The sequence below is a fragment of the Hylobates moloch genome, unplaced genomic scaffold (genome assembly GCF_009828535.3).
Source record: "Hylobates moloch isolate HMO894 unplaced genomic scaffold, HMol_V3 SCAFFOLD_20, whole genome shotgun sequence".
Classification (NCBI taxonomy): domain Eukaryota; kingdom Metazoa; phylum Chordata; class Mammalia; order Primates; family Hylobatidae; genus Hylobates; species Hylobates moloch.
In genome coordinates, this window is record NW_026652295.1 from 24,997,835 (window position 1) to 25,016,145 (window position 18,311).

General features: G+C 38.5%; 1 protein-coding gene across 1 annotated transcript in view; it reads left to right on the forward strand.

The window, feature by feature from the left end:
* SCGN (secretagogin, EF-hand calcium binding protein) overlaps positions 1–18,311 on the forward strand; it is a 42,571-nt gene that overhangs the window by 22,444 nt on the left and 1,816 nt on the right. Inside the window, exons 7-10 of the mRNA XM_032140393.2 lie at positions 7,903–7,958; positions 15,151–15,196; positions 15,452–15,511; positions 17,052–17,120. Coding sequence (XP_031996284.1) covers positions 7,903–7,958; positions 15,151–15,196; positions 15,452–15,511; positions 17,052–17,120 — 231 coding nt within the window. The remainder of the gene's footprint in view (positions 1–7,902; positions 7,959–15,150; positions 15,197–15,451; positions 15,512–17,051; positions 17,121–18,311) is intronic.

Genomic DNA, 18,311 nt, shown 5'->3' on the forward strand with positions numbered 1-18,311 from the left:
CCCATGATTCATCACCTCCCATCAGACCCCACCTCCAACATTGGGGATTACATTTCAACATGAGATTTAGAGGAGACAACATCCAAACTATATCAGCTTCTCATTGGCTTTTTATGCACTGAGGTGAGAGCCAAGTGTGGAGAAAGCTGGTGAAAGAGTTTCCACCCAAAGATTTGAGTTTAATCAGAAGACAAAATGAGTTCAATGAAATTTTGACCAATCTATTTCATTTTTCTTCCCTAAGTTATAGAGGTGACTTATACTTTTCAACAAACAGATTTTGGAACTTGACAGTTGATTTTTAAAAAGACTTTTTACATTTCCCTAGAAACTTTTGGGTGTACTAACTTCTAGGAACTTAACTTTTTAAAAAACGACTTCTACATCCTGAGCTCTGATACACCAAGCGTGAAATCACGTTATTGCTGCTTTAATGGATTTTTATTGAGCAATGGACATAGTCATGGCAATATTGTATTAAAGATTTTGTTCTGAGGTTTAGCATCAAATGCTTTACTTAAGAGATGTAACTTATTAAAAGAATTCAAATTGATCTGTATAAAGATTGGCACATTTAAAAACTGGCTGAAGCATGACTAATGAGTGAGTTAAGGCAGAATGGCCAAACAGAAGAGAAAAGCTGAGGTCTGCACACCTTGTCTTATCCTGATTCCTAATTAATGTTCTGGACAAGGAAGGAGACAGCCTATTATTAAAATCAAATTATGATACTGAATTTAGAGGTGCTGCCAACACCACGCAGGAGGAAAGATTTAACTGTCTGGATAGAATATTTTTAGATAATATTTACTTTTGTTAAATGTAAGCTAATAGTTCTGGCTGATGTTAAATCACATACTAAATTAGAGCAGGAAACTTGAACTTTTATAAAACAACAAATTTAAATCTGAGACTATGGTGAGGTGGTAAATCAAAGAAAAATAAAAAGAAAGAGAAATAATAAGTTTTCCTGTATTAGGCTGACTTGTCCCAGAGGCAGCAACAGGCACAGCCCAGACCCAGGAAAAGTCTTGATAATATTATCTAATGTTCTCTGGAGACTCCCAGCACTCCCTCAACATAGGGAGAAGAAAAACAAATTTTCCTTTATTTTATGAAATGAGTTTATAGATTCCTGTTCTCTATAACTAGTGACTTCAAGTATTCTGTTTTATCTAAGAAGTACAACGAAGGTCATAAGACGCCTGAGTAGGCCTGAACTACAGCTGCCTGGGCACCATAGTGAAGGTTAGGAGATAAGCCTGTGCCCAGGCAAACCTCATAATGGACACCTGGGTTGCTTGGCAATGGTTATGTGCAATCCTAAGTTTGTTCTGCCTCTGTATCCCTGCTTTCATGCCACTGTAAGCTTGCTTCAAGCTAGCCCACTCCCTTTTGCAAAGTGTATATAAAAGTCAAGTGCTGTCTTTATTCCGAGCCCGGTCTTTTGGACGTGAGTCGGCTGGGCCTGAGTGCACTCAAGATTCTCCTGTTTCAACCCGAGGTCACTCTCGTCCTCCTAAATCCTGCAACGATGGCAGATAAAGAGAATGATATGAGTTTAAGCTTGTCCCCATCCATGATCCTGGTCTTGGCTCTCATATTTCATGCCTGGATTAAAGCAGCTCATATCTGTTTCCTTCTCTGGGTCTAGGCATTCATCACTGTGATCCAGGCCAACCTGATGCTCGTCTGGGCTCAGTCCTCAGATCTCGTCTCTTCTATGTCCACTCTCACTCTTGGTGATCTCAACTAGTCTCATGGTTTTAAAGACCAACTAAAGGCTGACCACCCTTGATTTATATGTCTGACTCAGAGCACTTCTCTCAACTTCTTGGATACACTTAGTTGTGTATCTCCACTTGAATTGCATGCCTAATACACACCCTTCAACATGTCTCAAATTGAAATTCTGAACTTTCCCCAAAGACCTGCTCCACTACTGGTCTTCCTCAAGCTTTCAAGTTGCTCAAGGCATGACACTTGAAGCCATCTTTGATGCCTCTTTCTCTATCACTCCACGTCTAACTGGCAAATCTTATTGAACACATTTAAATTACATTCTAAATCTGACCATTTCTCACCCTGTTCCAAGGCACAATTATTTCTCAACTGAATTGCAAGATGCTTCCCAGCAGATCCTCCTATTTCCACTCTTGTCTCTTACCATCTCTATGAAACACAGCAGCCAGAGTGATCCTGTTATACGGAGTCAGATGATATCATTTTTCATATCGAAAACCTCCAATGGCTCTGTCTCTGAGAAAAAGCCAAAGTTCTTACACGACCTGCTCACACACCAAGTCATCACCTTTCCCACCTTATCTCCTTTTATCTCCTCCCCAGTCCTAGTCTTGCCACACTATTACCTGACATACTTTTGGTTACTCTGACATGCATGTATGTGCTGCCACAGGTCCTTTGCACTTGCCATATCCCTGCCAATCTATTTTTAACCCTGGTATGCATTTGATTTACTTTCATCTCTTTCAGGTCTTTGTGAAAAAGCCACCTTTTAATTGAAGCTTTCAATTTCCATCCTATTTAAAATTGTACCTCCCAATTTGCTATTCTATATGCTACTTAATTTTTCCTCCAGAGCATTTAACATAGGTAACATGTATATTTCATGTTACATATGTAAAACCGTCAGTATTTTACTTATCTGTCTTATTTTCCATCCCCCCTTCCATCTCCTCTTTCCAAATCAGCTCCATGAGATCACGAATCTTTGTTTGTTCAGTAAATAGAACAATGCCTGGCACATAGTAGGCACTCCATACATATTTGTTAAATGAATGAGTGCATGAATAAATGAATAAATGATGCCAGTCACCTGTGCATGGATATACAAAAGTTTAAAGTACTATTTAAGGCTTTCAAACTCTTGCATCATCTGGTCCCATTCTGTCTCCCTCTCTAACTTCTCTCCTCCACTCCTAGAACACCCCTTGTCCTCCCTGGTCACTCTCTATGGCTAACCTATTGCTATCAGGTGAATTTCTATCTCGGTGCCTTTGTTCTTACATTTGCTAGTCTACAATGTCTTCCTCTCTTCCCTCTACCTCATGTCCAAATCCTATCCCTCTTTCAGAACTTACCTGAATTCTTATCTTCTTCCTCAGTCTCCTCCAATATCCTGTCACATTGCTGTGTCTCTTTTTCTCAGGGTTAAAGAGATAATGCTGAATTTTATTTGTTAACCTATATTTCAGATATTTGTTTCTGGCTCTTCAATTACAATTGTATGCCCTAAAATCATGTGCCACCTTAATAATTGTTTGGGATATCTCATAGTGTATAGAATGTTATTAGACACAGAGTAATTACCTGACAAATAATCGTCAATTGATAATATGGGAGGCAGGTTCTAAATCTTCTTTGGAATAGCATATGGCAATAATTTCCAGGCAGGAATGAGGATCTCCTTTAAAGTTTTTTTAAAAAAATAACTGCTAAAGAATGATTTCTAATAATTTGTTAAATAAAAAAAGGAGGTTGCAAAATAGTATATTGTATATGGTCCTATTTGTCAAAAAACTAGATAGTTGTGATATATGTGTGTGTTCATATATACATATGCTTGTATGTTTAAAAAGTTTCTGGAAGGATACATAAGACTCTGAATGGTAGTTACCACTAGAACAGGCAAGGGAAGGACTCACACTCTTGACTCTGCTGAATTATTTGCATGTTTTTCACCTTGGGCAGGCATTATACTAAAATTCTTTATTAAGAATTGTTTTAAAAAGTCACAGACTTCCTCTCCCACCACGTCACAGTAGTTGTACTTTGAATCTATTGTTTAAGAAAATATCTATTGACAGGAAGTTACCCAGTAATGATTTTAAGTGATTTTGTGTTTTACAATCACTATTGCACCTACAAAGATTTGAAAAAGTAAAATATTATTCAATCTAAGGAGAATTCTGAAAAACTCCAAAGTCCCTGATGAGTCTCTTGCCAGACAATGGGAACTACCACACTTAGAATTTTAAGGCATTTGTTAATAAGACATTGTGTTCCATTTCTGGGAGCCTTTACAGCACCTTTCAGGTAGTTAATTCTCAAAAATGTGTGGATGGAGTATGAGCGCAAGTCTTGGAAAAGCAGTGGTAGAGGTGAGAAGAGTGATGAAGGGCTCTTCACCACCTTTCAGCAATTGCCCTTCAGAATGGAAGGCATGCCCCCTACCGCTGCCATCTTCAACTGCCACAGCCCTCCTGAGGTGAATTAGCGTAAAGAGGGAGGAAAAATTCAGGCCTATATTTATTTTCTTTTTTAAAAAATTCAATAAGTAATTATTGAATGCCTGTTATGTGCTAGATATGTGCCAGGTACTTGGGGGCACATCACAAAACAAAACAAAGATCCCTGCCCTCATGGAGTTTGCAGTCTAGCATTTATTACCAATTTATCTGCATCCTATCTGTGATCCTGTGAAAGTCACCACACCTCTCTGTGCTTCTGACCTCAGCTGCCCAATGGGGAAATAAGCAGGACTGGCTGAGATATGGGTATGCCTGGTGTTCTGTAGATGCCAACAGGACACCCACCCTCAACCCACCACCCAGGAAGTAGGTAGGGCTGGAAGTAAATTGGAAAAGGGCAGAGGGATTTGAACCAGGTCATCTGGAGTGCTGTGGCAGTGGTGGGCAGGGCCCAGGCTGGCTACATGCACTGTTGCTGCTATTGTGTCTCAGTGGTTGCCTTGCTTTCTAGGTCCTTGGCCTTCTCTGCAGCTGTCAGTGCTGTCTTCTTTGCCTTCCCCCTGTCTTCCCTGGCTGTCCCAGCAGGTGTTTTGGAAGGTGCATCATCTGGCAGCTTGGCCAAGATATATTGAAAACTCTTCACAGTTACAATCGTGTTGTTTTTGAAAAGAGCATGACCAATTTCCTGGACAGCTCTGGACATACCAGAGAAGCTAGAGAACACCCAGGCTTCCCTGAGGATTTCGGACTAGTGCAGTTCTCAGAGTTCACATAGTAAATACGTCGTCCCTCCACCACCATCAGCTGGGCGTGGTTGATGCTACAGGTGAAGGTGGTCACTTCTGATTCTGTGGGTGCCCAGTAGAGTCCTCCAGGATGGACACTGGGTGAGCATCATTGGCAAGAAATTGCCCCTCAGCCCAGCAGGACATCCCATTGGTCTTGGTCAGCAGTCACTGGGACAGGAGCTTCTGGGCAGGGGTCACCTCCTCATATTCTGTGTTTTTGGTCACAGCATGTTTGCTATAGGGATTTGAGTACCAATGTCACAAGGCAGTGAAGATTTGGTTTCAGAAATTCTGGAGCCTGTTCTGGCCTAGGAATACTTCATTATCATTCCAGCCAGGGTAAATGAGCACCCGTGCAGCTTCAGGGCATGGAGCCCAGTGGGCAGGGGTGTGTGTGCAGGGGATTGAAGGGGAGCTGGGTTGTGGGCTGAGGGCTGGCAGGGGCACTTGCTCATGGAGCTCAGGCTGTGACCAACCTGCCACCACTGCCTGGAGCAGTTGTCAGGCACTAGGCTTATATCTCTTGGTTTATAGTCAAGGGTAGGGAAAATAGATAGAAATGAACTATATAAGCATGAATCCAATGAAGTGAAAATTGGCAGTCTTAGAGTTGACTCAACTATCATGAAGTTTATATTGCTTTAGGGGAAATTCAGGCCACTGAACTGGAGGGAAATCCACATAGAGTCTTTTCTTGCTTTCCCAGAGAAAAAGAGGCAATTAGAAAAGGTAAATACCACATCTCTGGCATAGTCTATAGCACCAGATGTTTTACTTCATAACCAAACATGAAGCAAATCAAATCCATGATGAGATATCCAGGCTTTATAGAGCTAAGAGCCTGGTTTTATGGGAAGAGCTCTGGTGACAGATATGCTTAGATTAAAATCTTAAGCAACCTACTTCTTAGGTTCTTAAACAACCTACTTCTTAAACAACCTACTTCAATCTTTCTAAATATCAGTTTCCTTATTTGTTACACGCAGATTTTTTTTACCTTATAAGGATGTTGTGATAATTAAATGTAATAACATACAACCCATTGAGCCCTCATAAATGGTCTTTGTTATAGTTTAAAAATTAAGAAGCCATTATGTCTCAAACAAATATGCCAAGCATTCAAAATTCACTAAAGGTTATACTTGCAAAGAAGCATAATGTCTTAATGTCACACAAGATCTAATTTCTAGTCTGGTGCTACAGGCATGCTCCAAGCTTCTTTCATTATTAATATTTGAACTTAGAGCTACAGAGGCACCAGGAAAGTAGAAGAGCAGATATAGTGGAATATGTGTGCCATTCATCCCCACTGGTATACACTCAGAGATGGAAAAATTAGGCAAATGATTTTTTTCCTGATTCTTATTCTTACGTGAGCCATAGCCAATTTTCTGAGAGGTAGAAGCATAATTTACCACACTGGTGTTTGGTTCATCCCAGGCCAGTTTCGAGCACAGGATTGTTTTCTCTTGGAGTAAGTTTGCACAGCAATGGAGTTAGGCCCACGTCTTTCAAGGTGAGTTGTTACTTGCTTAAAGCTCAAGCTGACCTAGCTTTCTGTTAAGATAGAACCTCTCATATGAAGGTGTCACAGAAAATAACTCATGGCTCGTCTTCTAGCAAAGTTTATCCCCATCAGACTTTTTACTGGATACTGTATAGTGTTTATGTTTAGGGGACATAATTGGACATGTAACATGCCCAAATGTATAAAAAATATAACCTGTGTTTTAATTCTGTAACACACATTTTTGGTGCCAAAGTGGTGAGAATAGGTTTTCAAATTCATTTGAAATATTAAAAATAAACTGGATTTGGAGACAGAGGAAGGATGGGGAACTAATGTATTTTTTAAAGCAAAAAATCTGTTGGATATATTTTCAGATTATCTCGCTCCCTCTTTTTCCCTGTGCAGCCTCCTTATATGGATATGTTTAGAGATATTCTGTAGCATTAAAATGTTGTAAAGTCACAAAATTCACTCACATTTCAACTCAGATGTGCAAAGAAATCTATCTCTTCTATTCTGCCCAAACCAATCTGGTCCTTCTAATTTGTGGTTAGTGCAGAAATCTTTAACTTTTAGTTCTATCTTGTTTAAAGTTTAGTCTCATCTAATAACGTAAACAACTTCTTTGGACAATGCTAAGTCTCTCTATGAAAGGCAAGGCTCAGTTTCAACACCTTTTACCTTCATGGAAACATGAGGTTTCTCCTATACCCTATGAGAGTACCCTATGATATGAGCCCTCAAAGCCCTCCTTGGTGGTTGACATGCTAAATGAGGGCTAAAATAAAATAGTTTCAGAAAACTTTGACTCAAACCAAGTACCCATATTTCAAGCTTGTAATCTTTATAAAAATCCTGTTTTGCCTGTCAGCGACTGTGGTAGTCATTGCTGCTATCCTCCAAATAATTAGTTTTCCTCTTAAGCACATGGCAGGATTGTATTATTCTGTCCCTTTGAAGGTAGGTGTGGCCAGGGATCTGCTTTGGACAATAAAATTTTAATCAGTAAATTATTTACTATTCTTTCTTTCTGCCATGGCAATCAGGAATGTGCCATATGGTCACGACTTTGTCACTCCATGTTGCCAGATTATAGACAACATGAAGTAGAGCTGTCAGCTAACCCTTGATTCTCATATATCATGAGTGAAAAATAAACCTGTGTTGTGTTAAGCCATTGAGATTTAGGAGATTTGGCTACTATGACTCATCCTAACAGAGAGGCTGACATGCAATTCCTTCTGTGACAAATACTAATTTTCCCCCAGGCAAGTGGGCTCCTCAGCCAATTTAGGCAAATATGTAATCAGAAGAGCAAAATAGAAAAGTGCTTTAATAACTTTCAGAATTAGTTCCTGTTACAAGTACAACCATTTTCCCTTCTGCGTTTCAGATGAAGATTTTTGACAGAAATAAAGATGGTCGGTTGGATCTAAATGACTTAGCAAGGTGAGTTACATGGAAATGATATCATACATTCAGAAATACCTTACTAGGGGTCTGATGACATCATATATTTCCTTTTGAGACTGGAGATCAAGCCTCACCTGGAGTCTAAAAGAATAGGCACATCTTACCAAATAAGCTGAGTGATTCTAAATCTTTTAGGGTAACAGATCCCTTTGTGAAGATAATGAAAATTCTTCTCTCCAAAATGAACAACACACAACATTTTCACAAATTTTATGGATGGGTCATGGGAAGATCCTACCCTTAAAGGCAAGACATTTATAGTCCCACATTGTGACTTCATGACAAAAATGTCCCAAATCCCATTTACTGGCTCTGGGAACGTCGAGCAGTTATTTCAGGACACAGGACTACTGAGCCAGACTCCAGGTGCACTCTGTGGTCTTGAAGTGTTGGTGTATCCTCAGGGAGGCACCAAGTGTCTGAAGGCTAGAAGTGGAGGAGGACAGGATAAAAGCAGAAGTGGCTCAATGTCCATGAAAATGTTGTCTGTGAGTCTGGTGTTGTGACACGTGATTGGTGTGTCGGCATGTTTTGTCAAGTCCGGCTGATCCCAAACAGCATGGAGTTGTCTACAAAAAAGAGAATGACATTCTGAGCAAATAGTCAGAGTTGAAATTATTGGATCTGGAATACACAGATATACCTGTTATTGGGGAGCATCCATAATACCAGGTGCTTCAGGGCAGAGCTCAATGTTAATTGTAAGCGGGGCAGCAGTTACAGGCTGCAGTGCAGCAGCAGGTATAGCTGAGAGAGAAGAATTCCAAGGACTGAAGGCAAGTTTTTAATGATGAGGAGGTAACTCGACAAAGTCACAAGATGTTGGTTTCGTCTCTTAGTGGACATTAACCTGAGTCCAGAATCACCAAATCCCACACTAGCTATCTCCTTTCTTGGCAGCTACCTGAGCCAGGTTTTGATATCTGTGAAAGGGGACTCACCAGGAAGAATATCTCCTCAGTAACAGCCAGGATATTGACCCCAGTACACTAAATGGCCTTCTATCTGTGCCTCATAGGAATTGTGAGGCAGCCTGTGTGTCCTCCTTGGCTACTTTTTTTAGGACCTTCGTTCTAACTTTGTCCACATTGAAACAGAAGAGCCACTGAGGGACCAGCCAAAGAGGGACAAAAGTGTTTCTCCATCAGGCCTGGGGCAGAAGGCATCTTGCCTGTGCTCCCTGGATCCCACCTGGTTCCCTTGGTCAATGGAGGCAGGGCTCCTCTCAAGTAGAGGTCAGAAAGCTATGTGAGAGAGCCAATCCCAAAGCGACCAAAGGATTCATTCAATAGATGACAATCTAGATGAAAACAAAAGCTTGCAATCTCATGGTTCCCTTCACCAAAAGCATCTATCCACCTGTGCCCTGACTCAGTTGTGCACGTCTCAGAGGTAGTGAGAGTTGAAGAGCCTTGTGTGCCCGGGGAGGCTGGGGTTAATAAAGGGCTCAGAGCAGCTGCTCTCTGCCCTCTTAGTCCATACACAATATGACCTACCAATGTATACAATGCTAAAATAACTCACATCATGCATAGACTGTAACATATAAAGGAGAAATAGAAGGAAAGCAGTTAATTATAAAATAATGCACATTTCAGTGTATAAGTGCTTGCATACAATCATAGTGAAGATATAATGAAGTGGTCAGATGCTTTCACCTGCATAGAATTATCATAAATGGGGCAGTTCAGATACTGACTGATACAATTGTGGCATTTTGGTAACTCAGGTGCTGTTGATATGATTTTATGAAATAATAAGTCTTGACAGAGTTCCAAATGAGACAAAGTATGTTTATCTCTCAACACAATTCATATACCATGTGGAAAATTTATGTAAGTAGTAAATTATGCAAACCTTGAGTTTTTATGCAAATAAGAATTCAGTTCCAAGCACAAATAATTAAAAGCAGGGTTTTTACAGTCACGATTGCCCCCTGGACATTTGAAATTCAAGTGAGACATGGGACAATTCTTCATTCTGCAGAAATTTCCATGCAATGCCAGAAACCTAACATCCCTGGCCCTATGTACAAAATGCTAGTCGTGCCCCCTTTATCACTGTGATAAGTAATAGGGCCTTCTGCATACGTCTAAACACTCTGTAGAGGCGGGTTTGCTACGGTCCTGCTGGTAGGGCAGGGACTATGCCCTAATCCCTTGAATAACTTCTCACTTGGTGGAGTGTTGTGTACTTAGGGGGATTCAATGAGTAGTTGTGAATTGATGGAGTTACAGTAGCACTGAACAGAGATGCAAGGCAGCAAAATCAGTTAGTACAGTACAGTCTTCCCTAAGTATCCTCTGGGGATTCATTCCAGAACCTCCGTGGATACCAGATACCCAAATCCTCGGATGCTCAAGTCCCACAGTTGGCCCTGAAGAACCCACAGATACAGGGTGCCAAGTGTATTTCAAAACCAGTTTGATAGGGAATTTGAAAATGAGAACTGTGGTAAGCAGAATAAAGATGTCCACATCTTAGGCTGGGTGCAGTGGCTCACACTTGTAATCCCAGCACTGTGGGAGGCTGAGGCAGGTGCATCACTTGAGATCAGAGTTCGAGACCAGCCTGGCCAACATAGTGAAACCCTGTCTCTACTAAAAATACAAAATAAAATAAAATAAAATAAAATTAGCCAGGCATGGTGGTGCATGCCTGTAGTCCCAGCTCTTCAAGAGGCTCAGGCAGGAGAATCGCTTGAACTCAGGAGGCAGAGGTTGCAGTGAGCCAAGATTACGTCACAGTACTCTAGCTAGGTGAATGAGTGAGATTCCATCTCAAAAAAAAAAAGGTGTCCACATCCTAATACCCAGAACTGGTGACTATTTTATGTTACATGGCAAGAACGAGTTAAAGTTGCAGATATAATTAAGTTTGCTGATCAATAGACTTTAAAATAGAGATTATTCTGGATTATCCACATTGGGCCCAATATAATAACAAAGATCCTTTAAATATGGAAGAGGGAGGCAGAAGGTCAGTGTCACGGAGAGATTTGAAAATGCTAGTTGCTGGCTTTAAAGTGGAAGAAGAGGCTAAAGAATGTAGGCAGCCTCTAGAACCTGAAAAAGGTAAGGGCAAGGATTCTCCCCGAGAGCCTCCAGAAGGAATGCGGCCGTGTCGACAGCTTGAATTTTGCCCAGTGAGATCGATTTCAGACTTCAGCTTCTAGTGCTGTAAATGATTATGGTTATTTGAAGCCACTATGTTTGTGGCAGTGTGTCGCAGCAGCACTAGGAAACTAATACAACAACAAGGAGGTCTTAAAACATTTGCAGATAGGAATTTTCTCTCTCTACTTTCAGCTCTGAAATGCAGCTCAATTCCTCCACATAAAAGCACCTCCCAAGTATATGTGCTGTGACTGGCAACATGATTTAGGCTGCCCAGTGCCAGCATATAGTAAGAACAATATTCCTTGCAGACTTCCAGGATATCCTATCTTCTAATTGGCTCAAATTAATTCCCTCCACTCTGAGCATTTGGAGGAGCAAAGATTTTCCACATAGTTGTATTACATATTTTCTACTTTTTCTATATATCCTCATGACTATGAATACAACATAAATCTAATGTTGAATCTACTGAAACTGACTGTATTCTATTAAAGTATAATTATAATTATACAGAAAAGAGGCAGACATATTTGCTTTCTAAAACAAAAACAAGATTATTTGAAAATTGAGATATAATTTATGTACCTTAAAGTTTACCCTTTTAAAGTCAGATCTACAAATCTACAATTTGGTAGATTTTGATATATTCATAAGGTTGTCCAACCATCACCAGTATCTAATTTTAGAACATTTCATTATGCCAGAAGGATACCCAGTACACATTAGCAGTCACTCCCCTCTTCCTCCTCCCACAAGACCCTGGCAACCACCAATCTATTTTCTATTTCTATCGACTTTCCTATTCTGGGCATTTTATATAAATGGAATCATACAATATGTGCCTTTTCTCTCTGGCTATTTCACTTGGAGTAATGTTTTCAAGGTTCATCCATGTTGTAACTTTATCCCTTTTTATGGCTGAATAATAGTCCCTTGTAAGTACATACCGCATTTTGTCCATTCATCAGCTGATGTTCATTTGAGTTGTTTTCACTTTTTAGAGATTATTAATAACGTTGCTACATGTTTTGGGACAAATATATGTTTGTGATTCTCTTGGTTATATATTAAGGAGCAGAATTTTTGGTTCATGTCATAATTTTACATTTAATTTTCTGAGGTACTGCCAAAGTGTTTTCTAAAGTGGCTGCACCATTTTACATTCCCACCAACAATGTATCAGGATTTTAATTTCTCCATATTCTAATCAGCACTTGTTATTGTTTGCATCTTTCTTTTAATTATAGTCATCCTAGTGGGTGTGAAGTAATATGTCATTGTGATTTGCATTTTGAACATTTTTTATGTTTTATTGGCAATTTGTATGTCTTCTTTGGAGAAATGTCTGTTCAGATCCTTTGCCCAATTAAAAAATTGGGTGATTTGTCATTTTGTTGTTGAACTATAAGAGTTCTATATATATTCTGTGCACTAGACACTTATCAGATATATAATCAGCAAAAACTTTTTTCCATTATGAGAGTCGTGTTTTCATTTTCTTGATGATGTCCTTTGACGCACAAATGTTTTTAATTATCATGAAGTCCAATTTGTCTAATTTTTTTGGTTGTTTGTGTTTTAGATGTCATATCTAGGAAGCCATTGCCAAAATCCAAGCTCATGAAGATTTACCCCTTTGTTTCCTTCTAAGAGTTATATAAACTATAAAGTTTCTGTTTTATGTAAATCCTTTTCATGTTAATTGTTTAATACACTGTAAGGTGGGGCACAATTTCATTATTTTGCATGTAGATATCTACTTGTCCCAACACCATTTCTTGAATATTTTTCCTTACTGAATGGTCTTGGCACCCTTTCTGAAAATCAACTGACCATATGTATGGGTTTATTTCTGTACTCTCAATTCTATTCCATTTATCTACATATCTGTCCTTATGCCAATATCACACTATCTTGATTCTGTAGATTTGCAGGCAAATTTTGAAATAAAAAATGTGAGTCCTCAAACTTTGTTCCTCTTTTTCAAGATTGTTTTGGCTATCCTGGTTCATTTACATATTCACATTAATTTTAGGATCGGATTGTCAATTTCTGCAAAAAAACCAATTCAGATTTTGATGAGGATTGTTTTGAATCTGCAGATCAATTTGGGGAGTGTTGTCTCCTTAAAAATATTAAGTCTCCCAGTGTATGAACATGGGATGTTTTTTCATTTACTTAGCTCTTTAATTTCTTTCAACAATGTTTTGTAGTTTTCAGTCTATAAATTGAACCACTTTTGTTAAATTTATTAAATATTTTATTCTTTTTGACACTATCATGAAACGATTAGTATTCTGAATTCTACTTTTGGACTGGCCATTGTTAATGTATAGAAATGTCATTGAATTTTTTATATTAATCTGGTATTCTGCCAACATGCTGAATTTGTGTATTAGCTCTAGTAGTTTTTTGTTGGGTTCCTTAGGACTTTCTATATACAATATTGCATCATCTATAAAGAGATAGTTTTACTTCTTTCTATTCTGCCAATCTCTGCTTTTAATGGAGTATTTAATATGTGTATATTTAACGTGATTACTGAGAAGGTAGGATTTATATTTGCTATCTGTTTTCTCTTTGTCTTAAGCTTTTTTAAAATTCTTCTGTCCTTCCATTACCACCTCCTGCACGTTAAACAGACATTTTCCAGTGTACTATTTTAATTCCCTTATTATTTCTTTTGCTATTTTTTTTGAGTTATTTTCTTAGTGGTTGTCTGCTAGATTACAATGAACATCTTAATTTCAATCAAATCTAATTGTGGATTAATAACAACTTAATTTCAATATTATACCCCAAATTTTACTTCTGTATAGTTCAAATGCCTTTCTCCTCCTTTCTATTGTTAAAATTATATCTTTATATATCGTGTGCTCCACAACATAGATTTTTAGTTATTGTTTTATGAAATTGTCATTTAAATCAGAAAGCAAAAAAGTTACACACAAAAAATACATTTATGCTGTATTTTACATTTGGTTTCATATTTACTGCTCCTGGTGCTCTTTATTTTTTCATGTGGATTTAAGTTACTGTCTAGTGTCCTTTAATTTCAGCCTGAAGGATTCCCTTTAGTATTTCTTACAGGTCATGTTTCTGGTGTATTGATGATTTTTGTTGTTGTTTATTTGGTGACTCTTCTGAACTAATTCTATGTAGTCTACATTCTTTGTCAGGTGTGTCCACTGAAGTCTCTGCTAGGTCAGTTCAATGGTCAGTTCATAATTGGACAGAGATTTTCTAAAATGTCTTGAACCAGTAAGTCTCCCAGTCTCTTGCTAACGGGCTCTGTGTATGTGTTAGGGCAAGTTAAATGCTACGACAGTCATCGTTCTAACCAAGATTGAGCTGTTTTGGAGGCCCGGTGCGGTGGCTCACGCCTGTAATCCCCGCACTTTGGGAGGCCGAGGCGGGCGGATCATGAGGTCAGGAGATCGTAGACCATCCTGGCTAACACGGTGAAACCCCGTCTCTACTAAAAATACAAAAAAATTAGCCGGGCCTGGTGGCGGGCGCCTGTAGTCCCAGCTACTTGGGAGGCTGAGGCAGGAGAATGGCTTGAACCCAGGAGGCGGAGCTTGCAGAAAGGCGAGATCGCACCCACTGCACTCCAGCCTGGGCGACAGAGTGAGATTCTGTCTCAAAAAAAAAAAAAAAAAAAAAAAAAAAAGATTCAGCTGTTTTTTTCAGAATAAACACTCCCCAGATTGCTGCAAGACTTTAATTATTTTCCAGAGCTCTGGGAAAGTTATTTCGACTATTTTTTCCAGTTTTCTCAGCGCTTTATGGAGGAGTGAATTTCCAGAAGCCCATACTGTGCCATTTTCCACCAAGATGAACTTTTAAAAGTCTATGGTGACTACTAGTCTCTACGAGTTTTTCCCAATTAATTTCTTTGTTTTTGTGATGTAGGAAGTTCTGTCTTTCAAGTACCTATTCTGTTCTGCAGGAAATTGCCTGTACTTTCCACACACCAGGGCTATAAGTTTTCGTATAACTGAGAGCTGAACGATCCTTATGTGGATTTTTTTTTTTTTTCTATTTAGGATTCTGGCTCTTCAGGAAAACTTCCTTCTCCAATTTAAAATGGATGTAAGTAGTGACATTTCTCTAGATGGGTTTATGTCATTGCTGTTTCTCTACGGATTTGAGCAGGAAAGAAGAAAGGAAGGCATCTATTTGCCCTACTTTTTAACTTATTTAGAAAACAGACAAGGCTCAGCATGGACTCAAGGGATCTTAAAGGTCATTTACTCAAAGTTTACAAAGGTTGCCCAGGACTCTGGAAGAATTGTACAGCTGAATTGTCACATTGCTGGACTGACATAATGTTTTTTCCTCACACAGGCTTGTTCTACTGAAGAAAGGAAAAGGGACTTTGAGAAAATCTTTGCCTACTATGATGTTGTAAGTGTGCCTCTTTATACTGTGCTGGCCATCTTTGAGTAGGAAACTTATTTAAAACCCCTATGTGGAGCCATCTTACCCAACAGACCCCAAACTTACATGATGAATACCAATCCCATCTGTGTGTTTCTAGGTCAAGGTACTCTCAACGTCTCTATAGACCTTCTGAGAATAAAGTAAAAATAGCCAAAGGAGTACACATGGTTGAGAAGACAAAAAAAAGTGACTTTTTTTTTGGCTTCTTGGGCCTAAACTACAAGTTTTCTCCCTCTTGTAGGACTAAGAGTTCATTTATAATATCATGCACAAAAACATACAACCCCTACACCAAATATTCAACCCAAAGAAATAGAGGAAAAGTCATACCTATTTATCATAAAAACTATTTTTTCTTGTAGAACCAATTATTTGATGAAAAGGGTCGAGAAAAGAAAAATTATAAGTACAAAGTATGGCAAAGAGATTGAATTTCCTAAGGACATGAGAGTATGATAGTATGATGTAAGAAGGAAGAAAAGTAGAAAAGCAGAAAAAATGTTGGGAAAGGTTATAAGGATGTTTCCCTGAAACTAATCAGACTAGATAATGATGTGTCATGTTCTGAGCAGAAAACAGTATCACCTGGGAGAGGCAGTCTAGCATAGAGGTGGCTAAACACGTGGCTTCTGTGACCAATTACCTGGGTTTGAATCATGGCTTATTACCTATGTGACCTTGGGCACGTTCCTTAGCCTCCCTGTGCTTTGTTTTCCTTATTTGTAAAATTAGGGTGATAAGGATAATAATATCTGCCTTCTGGGGATGTTATGAGAATTAAATGAATTCAGGTTTATAAAGCTTTTATGAGAGTGCCTGACAAGTACTATATAAGTGTTTGGTAAATACACTAAGGGAATGGAATTTTTAAAATGATACGTTAAAGGCTCAGGATTAAGAAATCACAAAGAGGGCAGATAAGTTATTATACTGGAACTTTAGAGAAGAACCAAATATTTTAATATGTATTGTATTTTATAGATGTTCATATCTGCATGTGTTATAAAATGGTTAGAAAAAAATTAAGGGTCTCATGTACAGACCAGATGATAATTCTAACATGTTCATTCAATGTAGTCTCCCTGGATTTAAAATAAATATTTTAATAATCACCATATCATTGCCAAATTATAGGGCAAAATAAAAAAGTTTCAATCTATACCTCAAAGGATTAATATTAGGTACAATTAACGCTTATCTGAACTGAAGCCTAGGACCTGGGAAGCAAATGAAGGCAATGTATGTCATACGACTGCAATCTGCAAAAGCCGAGGAACTCAAAAGTATGACTTCTCATTTGGTTACATGGCGCTGTTTTCAATGAGTTATTTTAATTCATGTGGAACATTCGTGTCCTGCATGGAGAACATAAATTTGAACATGCCACTTCTAAATCTATTTGCGGCCACACAAGAATACTGATACGGTTTATTTATCTAATTTATTGCTTTGCTTTTTGGCTTAAGAAAATGATAGTTGGGCAATTGGATCTTTTCTTTTTCAGAGTAAAACAGGAGCCCTGGAAGGCCCAGAAGTGGATGGCTTTGTCAAAGACATGATGGAGCTTGTCCAGGTGAGTGCACGTTCTTCTTATTATGAACTGGGGTTGTCGTTTTGATTGATTCCATTGTTTATTTGTGGGAATCAGTGAGACAGAAGGTTAATGTCAAAGATAAAATCTAGGGATGTAGTTTATTTAATAACCTTTGAATTGTTATGAAACCCAACAAACCTCCCTCGCTTTCTTAAGATTGTAGTTTAAATTACATGAAGCTATCATACAAGTATGTTTTTACCATCATTTAAAGGCCATCTATTTTACCAAAGGAGCACAATGCCACTGAATATCTTTCTGTTCTATTTTTTGGTTACAGAAAGTCCCTCTTCCCCTTAGACTTGGTTATTAGAATAACTAAAACATTTAATTGAATTTCATGTAATACAACTTATCTTCAGAATTCTTTTTTTTTTTTAACTAAGAGGCTTCTCTAATACCTAGACTAAGATGGTTATTTATCGGTTAAGACATTCCTGAGGCTGGGGCGGATGAAATTTAGATTATATTTACATCACACAGCTGTTTTATGTAGGTTAGACAATGTTTAAAAAACCTTCTTTGTATTGATCAGCTACATGATCCAATTAAGCAGGTCATTTCCAATTCTTCCTTTTCCAAGGGATTGTGTAGGTAATGAATTTAGTAGTCTTGTATCCTTAGGGATTTTTTGAGGTTTGTTCAGAACACAATGATTGCGTTCTGGTCAGCCCAGATGGCAAAAAATTAGAGTAGCAATTATGAACTGTTTATGGAGTTCCAGACTTCTTTGAAAATCAGATTAACACTATGGAGCCTTGCAGCTGAAAAATGTGCAAATATCAATTTTTGCATGAATCTCCAGAAAGTTTATGTATTGTAATAGAGCAAGCATGGATAAAACCCTTTCTGACGTCTAATCAGCCTGATGAGAACAAAAGGGGGTTTGGATTTTACAGAGTCAGTGCCCACCCACGTTGCCAGTTAGTTCTGTTTATGCAAATAAAGGATTCAAACTTGCTTAGTTCTGATTGGTTGTTGGAGCCAAGTTCTGATTGGTCAATAGAGCTGAGCCCTGATTGGTTAATTTAACTGAGTTCTGATTGGTTGGTTCGGGTGAGCTCTTAAAGCCCCAAAAAGAAAAAGGTGCTGGTTTTCAGGGAACTTGAGTAAGCTGTCATCTCTAGTCAAAAAAGGGCCACTTGGATCTATTTTAAATTTAGGGCCAGT